The 12,098-nt window shown below is 38.0% G+C and overlaps 1 protein-coding gene across 1 annotated transcript; it reads right to left on the reverse strand.

Annotated features, from left to right (window-relative positions):
- Positions 1-160: 160 nt before the first annotated feature.
- On the reverse strand, positions 161-10,534 carry LOC125234930 (allergen Tha p 1-like). Its single transcript, XM_048141353.1, has 5 exons — positions 10,429-10,534; positions 9,794-9,984; positions 8,932-9,116; positions 1,548-1,687; positions 161-1,003 (listed from the first exon to the last, which is right to left on the reverse strand). Exons 2-5 carry the CDS (start codon positions 9,975-9,977, stop codon positions 817-819), a joined length of 696 nt encoding a protein of 231 aa, XP_047997310.1. The 5' UTR covers positions 9,978-9,984; positions 10,429-10,534; the 3' UTR covers positions 161-816.
- Between the last annotated feature and the right edge of the window lie 1,564 nt (positions 10,535-12,098).

A 12,098-nucleotide genomic window follows, 5' to 3' on the forward strand; every position in this document is an offset into this window, starting at 1 on the left:
AGAAGTAGTCATCTTATTTGAGTGTTGTTTACCTTCAGGTTTATGGCCGGAAAATATGAACTGCATTTTAAGAACTATTAGTCAGATACCGCCAGACACTTGCCAAAGAACTACCTAATAAGCCTTTTATTGTTTAATCAGAATGAAAGGAAACAAAATATCCAATTTTTAAAGTAATTTATTAACAAAACATTAAATCACAGTAACGCTTTGATTCTTTACATCAATCACGAAATTTTTTAACGCTGTCCCCAGTAGGTACTTTATGTATGCTGATTTTATAAAGATGTTTGGTGCAGTTATTATTGTACAGGAAGTGGTGGATAATTGTTTTCTATCGCATTTTCTCGGAAACGTTCGTACCTATTTGTCATGCTAGTTGGGTCAACGTTAGTACTTTTTGTAAAAAAATAATTAAAAAATTTAATCTGTTTATTTCTAAGAAACATACTTGCGTTTATGAACTTAACTGCTAATCTTAAATTAAAAAGATTTTTTTAGTTAAGGGTGGTTAAGGAATCTAGGGTGAATATGTATTGTTATTTATTTTATCTAGACATTATTGTACTGAGGCTGACTGAAATGGCATGACATGTTCTTGAAAATACGAAGGAAAAGATTTCGCACTCCTTCTTTCTCGGTTCCGCTTGGCTGAGGGTCGCGACAACATGTCCCACATAAGGTCGTTATTCTGTGCACAAAAGCTCTCCATTAAGCACGGATTCCGCACTACATCTATACTTTATCCTTTGTGAAGAAGGTTATAACAAATGTAAAACATTTATACGGGACAGCGTGGAATTTAATATCCCGGCTCTAGTCAGTTGACGCCAGGAACTTGCCAAAAGACTCCTTGTATTTGCCCTCAGGGTCGTGGAGTTTCACCAGCTGGTCCCACTCGTTGGGCAGCTGTTCCTGGAGGGCCCTGATGACGGTGCGGACGATCTGGCGCTGCTTCGGGGTGCATTTGCCGCAAGTTGTGGCTACAGCCTCGGTAGGACCTCTGAAAATTAAAAAAGAAAAATGTGCATGAGTTTTTCCCATTCAAAACAAGTAAAAAAATCGAACATCGAACAGTCTCAGAGTAATATTGTTGTTTAATATTAGACTTCTGTAATAACACTAATAACTGAGCCACTACTCGATATGTCGGGATCTTGGAGTTTATCTACAAGCACTCTAACTCCTTAACCAGGCAAGTGAAGCCTTCTACTTATGAGCGTATTCACACGTTGTCTCATTCAGTGTCGTAGTAATGACCATCTTACCGAGCGAACGCCACCGCTACCAGAATGGAAAGAACTAAGAGCGTGCGCAGACAGAGAGCGGTCTGGAGTTCTGCGTTCTTTAGAATGTACCGAGACTATAGCAACAACGCACACAGCGGGCGGTCTGACTGCGGCGGTCAAAGCAAACGCCGCGTTCTAGCGTTCTTTTAACAGCTTCATTGGAAAATTCAGAGCTTGAGCCTGTGAAAAGGCAGCTTACTCTTAAAGCTGGCTCCATCAGCGGTGCAGCTGCCCTTGCTGAGCAAGCACAATGTATACGCCTTCATCAGCCGAGGGTTCTCTGTGAGAGTCTTCACGTCAAACTTGTCGTATTTGGAGTCGTAATGGTCACCATCTGGGCGAGCGAACGCTACTGCTGCCAGAACGGAGAGGAGTATGAACAGCTTCATCTTTGGTGTCTGTAAAATTGTATGTTGGTTAATTTTGTAGGCTATACCGGTAGCAAACGGTGGTCTGTACAATGGTTTTTTTTTTTCAGCTTTGGCTTTTACACCCTGCCAATTTGCACAGGGTGAATTTGCCAATGTCAGTGTTGGCTTAGTGTTACCGTAGTGTTGACTTTCACACGTGAGGAGAATGTTCGGTGCACAATGGTTATCCTCAATTTTATATGGAATTTGACAGATGACAGCCCACTAACCCTGAGTTAAGTGGTTGGTGCAAGTGGGCCTAAGAATATTACATGTGCGTTAACATCATTATAATCCTTGATTTATCCCATTTGGAGTCGGCACGTCTAACAACCTGGCGCCATTTCTAGAGGTCTTTTGTTATTTAAGGCCTTACGTCAGTTTTTATGAGTGCCTATATGTGAGCACACTATTTCTAGTCTATAGTAACCTGTACAGGTATTTTGGAAAAAAAATATTCTAACAATTTTGAAGTTTTCAATATGTACCTAATTTAAATACAAAACAAAGAGCATGCAATTTACCATATAATTATTGTTAATTATTTGACCCCTCACCCGATGAATTGACGCTGAACAAACGTAGCCAACAAAATTGTGTTAAAATACAACTTAAAATTAACTCTTCACATATGCAGGTACTGAGAGAAGTAAAATAAATATTAACAGTTTGTAAAGCTTGTTGGTTCTAAAACTGACCGTCTAAAGCTGTTATAAAATAATAAATTCCGGGCCACCGGACCACACACGCAGCCCGGGTTCTTTTTGGCAACTAATCCCAGGATTTGACGTAGACACTAGTTTTTACGAAAGCGAATGTCGTCTGACCTTCCAAACCAGAGGGTAAACTAGGCCTTATTGGGATTAGTCCGGTTTCCTCACGATAATTTTCCTTCACCGAATACACACATACTAATCCATACTAATATTATAAATAGGAAAGTGTGTGTGTCTGTTTGTTTGTCCTTCTTTCACGGCCAAACGGAGCGACGAATTGACGTGATTTTTTAAGTGGAGATACTTGAAGGGATGGAAAGTGACATAGACTACATTTTGTCTCTTTCTAATGCGAGCGAAGCCGTGGGCAAAAGCTAGTAAATAATACATGACACCATCGTTTAAACGATATGTATTAATATGTGTGTATGTGTATTTTATACGTGGTAGCTAAGAATTACCGTATAGAAGATGATTCCTTGCATTTTATCTAAGAGGGCCAGTTGCATCCACCACAGTTAACAGACCTAACAATGTCACGCAGCAGAGTTTCATTCTAGAACTTCCTATACAGTAGGTAACATTTAACGAACACTAACCCTTTACTGCATACGAAGCCATTTACGGCCGATATGATCTTAAACTTTATTGAGAAAAAAAAATGATCTTAAATTTTATTGAGAACTAATAAAGTTTTTTTTTTATTCATGCGGTAAAGGGTCAGTGACAAACGGTTCGGTGCAACCGACCCTAAGGCATTTAAACTGTGTTATTCTGTCATAATATCTGAGAGGAATGCCGTATCATGTTATCATCAGATATAATAATAGTAATAGAAATAAAAATAGTCATATCATGCACTATTTATCAGCTTTGTTTCATGGAACTAGTATATACTTTACCATATAATCATAATATAAGTACCACATGACAAGGTAAAATAGGGGAGATAATTAAAAGTAGGTATGTACCTACTCCTGTCTAGTTTTAATAATAATTAGTGCCTCTGTCATATATAGGCAAAAAAATGTTGGAGATGAAGATGGATGGAGAGGGAGGGGTAAATCCAAACAACGATGGATGGATTGTGTGAAAGAGGATATGAGAAAGAAAGATGTGTGTTGAGATAACGAAAGATAGAGGAGAATGGAAGAGGAAGACATGTTGTAATGACCTCAGATAACGTGGGATAAGGGTAGGAGGAAGAAGAAGAAGAAGAGTGCCTCTGACAATCATAGTTACTTCATAAATGTATCAAAACAAAAGTGAATAAAACATAGGCGGACCGGTTAGAGTGCGTAGCCGAATGCCCAAAAACGCTTCACGATTCGTTCACGATTCGCTCACGATTTATGACATTTGTGAGCATTTAGATAGATAGATAAGATAGATAAATTCTTTATTCAACCACAAACTTACATGCTTTGCAACACAGAACAAAATAAAGAAAGACGAAATACTAAAAAGACTTAACATAACATTATACAATAATTAGCACACTTATTATTTTAACTGAAGTATTGGTTGTGGAATGTGAGTTGTGGTATGGAATAGGCGCTGACTCAGCGAGACATGCTACGGAAGCCGCAGCGCTGATCTTCCGTCAGAACCTTACAAACTTAATACTAAGGGAACGACCTAGTGCAGCGCAAGTCGATATATATTATATTTATAGAGTGTACGAGTAGATAATAAATAAGCAAAATATTATCACAAGTATATAATGTTCATCAAACGCAATAAGAGTAAAGTAGGTATGCATTTCGAAGGCGTTTGTGCATTCGGCTACATACACTGGTCTATTAGATCCCTTTTTCTTGTCGGAGTGGGGAATGCATTACGCACCGTCCCCCCAGCCGGGGGAAGGCCTTGATGGGGGGGGTGTGGGACTCCCTTCTTCGGCCCCCTCTTATCGAGAGGGAGGGAAAGAGGTTTACCCACTAAACCCCACTCCGGCGTTTCGCCCTCTGTGCCGTTCGCGAGAGCGTCATGGGATCATCGGGTCTCCTCTGTCCACCATGGCGCCCTCCGGCAGCTTCGAATTATTTCAGGCCATCCGCACAAGGGAGATCAGAAACGCTTGATCCCTCCCTCGACGGGGTTAGTGGGGCCAGTGCAATGCGGGTCCCGTACCCGCTGGCCCCGCTATGGTCTATTAGAACCCTGCCTACCAAGTTGATGGTCCAGGGTTCGAATTCCGATTAGGGATTTTTTGTGATGAACACAATATTGTTGTCCGTGAATAACGGTTGTTTACGGATACTATAAGAACTAAGAAGTTATATTTAAGGTCGCTTAGTAATAGGTAAACATAACAAAATATGAATAGTTTGGGGCTGGGTCGAACTGTGTAGGCTATACCCGAATATAAATGTGTTATGTATTTTACCTTCAACATCGTGAGGAAACCGGATTAATTCCAAAGGCCTAGTTACCCTTCGGGTTAAAAGGTCCGATGGCAGTCGTAAAACTAGTGCCTACGCCCAATCTTGGGATTAGTTGTCAAAGCGGACCCCAGTCTCCTATGAGCCGTGTCAAATGCCGGGATAACGCAAGGAAGATGATGATGTATTTTACCTTCAAGATTACCGAAAATAAAATGTCGAACAAAAGACTTATATTGACCGGGATAAAGACCGTGATAACCTTTTCGATTTTTGCCGAGCTCCCGATATTTCAACGCAGTTCCATGGATCGTGATCACGGAAAACCGTTCCGAGCTCGGCAAAAATCAAAAAGGTAATCACGGTCTATATCACTCTAACTAGATAATTAAAGTTACCGTGAATCATTCAAAACTCTTAGTGTCCTTTAAAAGTGTTTCACTTGTATGGGAGCCCAAGGTCAGTTAGCCAATTCCAAGTTTCAATAATGTGGATGCTACAGTGTATGTCTCATATAATATGTGATAAAACCAATAATATTATTTCAACACTTACCTATTTAGAACTGTCGCCGTAAAGGTACAAGTTAAACTGTTTACCAATTGTTGTTTAAGCTTTATATATTTCTCGCTCAAATCTGATCCTTGAGCCGTGTTCATACGAGCAGTCGACCACGTCAAAACATAATGAATATAACTTCAATGACAATAGAAAAACTAAATTAATAATCCGGAGATAATCATCACGAAGTCATATCGTTCTTATTTGCACGCTTCAAGTATCAACTCTAAATTTAAGTTTACAAAGTCATGTTTAAATTGACCTTATTAATAAAATAAGTATTTTTAAAGTATTTATTTATAACTTCTAAAATATTTAGTTGTAAAACAAACTGTAGTTATATTCGGGCGTTTTTTGCAGACTCTAAGGTAAATAGCACGATGTCTTTGTGCAGGGCCCGATTCGGACATTGCTTTTAAGAACTCGGTAATACTGACAAATCGGTATCGTACCGTACTCATTGTTAAAATTGAACTGAGACTTCGAGGTCAGAATAATATAGGTATTTTAAATTAAAAATTACACTAAAACCACATCTCGGACACTGGCGATGAAATATATGAAAGAGGCGCGTTCCTAGCACACATTCTAAGCTCATGTAGGTGAACGCGTACTATGCTTCTATGAGTGAGATATAACAGGTCGACTGTTTTTGACAGGCGGTAACTGTGAGGTAACCGAGAGGGGGTGGGCGACATTTTCAGCGGGGAGCGGGAGTGGCCATACTGTACGATAGTACTCTTTATTATAACTATGCTAATAAAACTAAATCTATCCCTGTCATGCCCGGTACGGAGGTGCCCATAATGCTGCAGCAGTTCCTCATTGAATAACCACGGACAACTTCTGCCTGAGTCTTGCCCCAGCTATATTTTAGGATTTTCGACTAACATAGTATAATATAACTCTGTGAAGCGCAGAACGATGTTATTGTGTTTACGGTTCAAAGATCCTCCTACATAATCTTATGATTTATTGCTACCTGTAAGAATATTTTATTTCGTTATAATATTAACTGACATTATGTACCTACACAGTACGTTTTTAATGATGTGTTATGAACGTTATGATATTTATTTTATATTTTTGCAGCACAAAATAATGACATTATTTTAGCGTTATATCAAAGACATATATAACTACATCTAGACAGATAAAGTCTAAGAAAAAAACGTACCTCAGTACCATACAGAGAAAGGTAAGGTGGCCTAGACGGCATTACACCTCTTGGGGTACGCTCAGCTAGATGGCGCTAATATTAATATTTGACATTTCAACACATATCAAGCTAGGAATATGGGCCAAATTTTGAAAACTGAGTGATTACACATTTTACTTTGACAGTAACTCTCTATAATACTCGATCCTCTGTGGTTATATGTATTTTGTCCATGCATTATCTAGTGAAACTAGGTACCAGTGGCGGCTGGTGAAAATTTTTGCTAAACACTGAGCAAAGATACCTACCTACCTTAACATTAGGTACCTACTTTACTAGTAATCAATTTTAGGCAAGCCGGTGGGAATCGGGCCAGCCGCTGCTGCTAGGTACCAATATAATAGTCTGTAAATATGATGGTAACAGTTGAGTCAGATGAGATAGACGCAATACAGAATTTGCATTCTAGGTAGGTACCAACATAACCTGTCTTTATGTACCTACAGCATTTTTGCAGTTACGTAAAAATGACGACGAGGGATTCATTCGCTTGCTTGTTAGGTAATGTTCGTAAAACCTACATTAAAAAATTCTGAATACAATTAGGTGTTTTGTCATGGACATAATTATTATTTGATGTCATAAAAGTATAGGGATGGCTTAACATATACACAGGCACACAGTGTATCCATACTTCCATACTAATATTATAAATGGGAAAGTGTGTGTGTCTGTTTGTTTGTCCGTCTTTCACGGTAAAACGGAGCGACGTATTGACGTGATTTTTTAAGTGGAAATTGTTGAAGGGATCTAGAATGACATAGGCTACTTTTTGTCTCTTTCTAACCTCCCTCTTCCGTAAAATGGGGGGTGGAAGTTTGTATGGAGCATTCCGCAATTATCAAATTTAACGCGAGCGAAGCCGCGGGCAAAAGCTAGTATATTATAAGTTTACCTTAATTTAATTTACCATATTAAATTCACATTTCACCTGTAATCAGAAAATATAACCTGCAAGATTTCCTATGAGCAGAGTTACGTTCATATAATTGTTAGCTTCATATACCTACATAAATAGTATTTAAGTATTTAATAGTAGGCACTTTTGTTTTTAAACAAAAAGAAAGAAAGGAATCAATTTGACCTCTCAATACTATAACAAAAACAATTAAATTAAACAGGCACTTTAAAAAAATTGGTACCTATAGGTACCTACTTCTAGATTCCTTTCATAAAAAATAGGTACTGTAAATCAAAGAACTTGCTGTAGCAAACTTTATGTACATACACCGATATCCTATAGATGCTATAGATGCATTATTATGTTATTATCCTTCCTACATCCGATATCGGATCGGATTCTTATTCATATAATTTTCTAACAATTAATGTTACCCGTCATTTACATTCTTGTTTTTGTAAAACCAGCATGATGATTTTCCTTAATTCAGTTTATTTATTTCCTCAAAAAAAAAGTGGCACAATCACACTAGATTACCTATTCTTCATTACAATACAAGTACTTCCGGCATACATACATTATGTATAAGAGTGAAAGTTAGTAATAAATCTTCTACATCCAAACATAAGTATATGTACCTACTGAAACTTGAGTTTTGTGATCAAAGTAAATAGTTGATTTGTATTTTTTAATGAAATATGTTAAACAGAGAGAGAAATAAAGGAAAAAATGTGTTACAAAATTTTCATTTTATTGTACACTAAACAACAAACTGCCATAATAAATAAAAAATTAAAGTTTAATAAATAATAGCTTAAGAAATACCTGTGATGCTAAAAGTAGAATTAAATTTCAATGCAAAAGGGCCTCAGTATACTATACCGCCGATACAGAATACAGAGAGATTGTAACTCGACTGAAACTTGTATGGAAACTGGTGAAACTGCATACCGACTGCACGCCAAACTGTACACAAGTTGGAGTCCACCTTTATCGGCTTTTCCTACTTAGTCAACTCAGCTTCTTTTTAAGAACTGTCAAAACGATTTTCTAATATGGAATTACTATGAAATAATGAGGAGTGACGTCACGGTAAATTCGTTTACTTTATATCTTTGACTTGTTATAATTAAATAAATTATGTTTAAACATAAACTACTGTCCATGTTTTTCTTCTAATTTCTGTTTTATTTCGTACACTGCGTAATAAAATATTTTATTTTAGGTATACGAAACTACATACATACACAACCTACCTAACCGCAAACATCTTTTAGATTAGATGCGTCCGAAAGCCATAACTTTTTTAAATTCGCTTGAAGAGAAGCTGATTTGACTAGTAGAAAACTAGCCTATTGTTATTTCGGTTAGGCCGCTAGATTGCGTTTGATCGCCATGTAGCGTCAACGATTGTCAGTTTGGTTAGGCCTGCGGGGTCTGCTTTGGTTCTAGTCAGATTCATTAAGGAATTTATTGAAGGCGTCATGGTACTCATTGTTGGGGTCTTCTTTGGCAGCCAGTTCCTTCCACATCTCAGGCAGTTTGTTTTGGAAGCCCTTGGTCACAACCCGGATGAGGTTTCTTTGCTTGGTCGAGCATTTCGCGCAGTTCGTCTTCAGGGCATCTGGGATTAGTTCTGTAGAAATAAGGATATATCGTTAATGAATAATGATGAGGAAAGTCTGGAAGATATTAGGTATTTATATTTAATGTCAGTTGAGTCAAGTCTGAACAAAATCTCTAACCTAATCAAACGTATAATCTCTTGTTGTCACAGTTCCTCTAACATTTACTGCCGCATTAGTAAGTATAATTCATTCTGGACAGCATTCAGTACCTACTTACCATGAGACACTGGTCAAATGCTTAGGGTCGAGGAGAAACAATGGATAGGAAGATTTAACTTACTTTTAATGCCGCTGCACAGTGTAAGGTCTATCTACAAAGCAGTTACCATAGCTCTTCTCTGGGCATCAAAGTTGTCATATACTAGGGCCTTTCAGCCTTAAGTCAACTTACGCTTAAAGTCACTTCCCTCAACAGTACAAGGCCCCTTGTTTAAGAAGCAGTTGCCATATCTCTTCAGCAGACGAACGTTGTCGACCAACTTCTGGGCATCAATGTTGTCATAATTAAGCCTTTCAGCCTTAAGTCAACTTACTTTTAAAGTCGCCCCCTTCAGCAGTGCAAGGTCCCTTATATATCAAGGAAGCAAATGTCATAAGTAGCTCTTCAGCAGATGAACGTTGTCGACCAACTTCTGGGCGTCAATATTGTCATATAACTGAGCCTTTCAGCCTTAAGTCAACTTACTTTTAAAGTCGCTGCCCTCAGCAGTGCAAGGTCCCTTGTCTAAGAAGCAGTTGCCATAGCTCTTCAGCAGACGAATGTTGTCGACCAACTCCTGCGCATTGAAGTTGTCATATCGCGTGCTGTAGCCCTCTTCAGGACGCGCCGCTGCTAACGCGATTATACACAATACTAGTGCTATCTTCATGATTATTCTGAAAAAAAAATGTACCACTTGTGAATTACATTTCTTATATTACGAGTATGTATTGATTTTCTTCTAAAATCTAAATAATACTTGAGTAAAAGCGTTCATAATTTTTCTCGCGAATTATTTAGCAGTTTAAATTTAAATAACTTCAAAGCAAAAAAAAAAAAACAATTTCAGTATTTTAAGTTGGTACCTATTTGTCTGGTTTATCTCCTAACAAGGATATTATTCAGTAGGATTATGAGAACAACGTTTTGAACTTTTTAGTGACTAGAAAAAAAGTTACATTTGGCGACAATTTTTAAGAATAAAAGCTAATTTATTTTACATGTACATTTCTTTGTCCAATAATGTAGACGGTTATCTACCAATTGCCTACAGTAAAATGTCACAGATGAAAATATTTCTAAAAAGAACCTCCCAAACTTCTTAATCAAAATGTACTTACCAGTAATTGATTGAATCCTATGATCTCTCACCTATCCGTTATTAACACTACTGTCCCAGCAACCTACTTGGAACCTTATATATTAAGCACTAGTAAATACCTGGCAAACTAAATCGATAGGCAAACTGAACATCTATACGTGTAAATAAGACAATTCTCTAGTCTAAGATACGGGATAAGGAAATTCTACCCTCATATGTTATTTTATTGTTATAATGGTTCTCCCAAACTGACTGTTATAAATGTTATATAACATTCTGTGACAAGGACAGCGTCATGGCAATGCCATCACGCTATTCTTGTCACACAATGTTATACAATATTTATAACACACAATGTGGGATTACCATAAGAAATAAAATGATGGATGATGCTTACAACACAATTTGAACTATGCAAATAGGTTGTCTAGAAAGATTACTACGACTAAAAAGGTTTTTTGTTATTTTATCGTATACTAGGTAAGTATATCAAAGAAAAGCTTATTTTATGTAGCTTTTTTTTCTAATCAAACTTTAGATAAAGCAACCTTTTGGTAGTTATATTATAATTATGTAAGATAAGCTTCCATTTAATTTTATAAGTAAAGTTTTTACTGTCTGTACGCGATTTTTCTAGGAAAGCTAAGGTGAACTATCATAACCTACGAGGTTAGAAATTCTCTATTCCGTCTCTCGTACTAGCCAAGCTATTATCAGATGCTGACGAAGACTAAGTTATGGTACGTGTCATGTATCGTTACGGATGACAATCTGCAAGGTTTGCATTTGCACTAACGTGATAATTGTCTATTTGTGACACTTCTAGGCTGTTAGGGATCTGTAACATGTGGTTTAGTAAGATTCCGTAGCGGAATTGTGAGAAATCAAAACATTAGGGTTTACCTAAAAATATTTCCTGATGAAAATGGGTACTGTATTTAAAATTCGAAATGCAACATGACATACCTACATGATCACGGTACTGTGATCATGATGCATGCATCTGCGTCGAAATATCGGGAGCTCGACAAAAATCAAAAAGGTAATCACGGTCTACAACGCATGCTACAAGATCTCAGCACTGCGAGCCTTGAAGTTGGACTCACAATGAATAGAGCGAAAACCAAGTTGATGACTAACGGAGCAAAAGATGGGGTCACGGTAGATGGGCAGGATATACAATATGTCGATGAGTACATTTACTTGGGCCAGATAGCATCCTTCGAAAACAGGCAAACTCTAGAAGTCAATAGACGCATCGAAAACGCCTGGAAGAGCTTCTGGTCCATGAAAGCGCTATTGAAGGGTGACCTTCCCCTGTGTCTCAAGCGCAAACTCATTGACATGTGTATCCTGCCTATCCTAACCTATGGTGCTCAAACGTGGTCGTTAACGGAGGCTTTAAAGTCCAAACTCAAGGTTTGTCAGCGGGCGATGGAGCGCAGTATACTGGGTGTTCGCAGAACTGATCGAATCAGAAACACGGAACTGCGCTCCAGAACTCGAGTAGTAGATGTAGGTGCCAAGACCGCTAAGCTTAAGTGGGACTGGGCTGGACACGTCTGCCGCATGCATCCTGAAAGGTGGGTCAAAATGGTTACCGAGTGGGACCCACGGACTACGATAGATGGTGTAGGCAGGGGTTCAGGCAGACCAAAAAGAAGATGGTGCGACGACCTGGAAAATTTT

Source organism: Leguminivora glycinivorella, chromosome 16 (genome assembly GCF_023078275.1).
Source record: "Leguminivora glycinivorella isolate SPB_JAAS2020 chromosome 16, LegGlyc_1.1, whole genome shotgun sequence".
Taxonomy (NCBI): domain Eukaryota; kingdom Metazoa; phylum Arthropoda; class Insecta; order Lepidoptera; family Tortricidae; genus Leguminivora; species Leguminivora glycinivorella.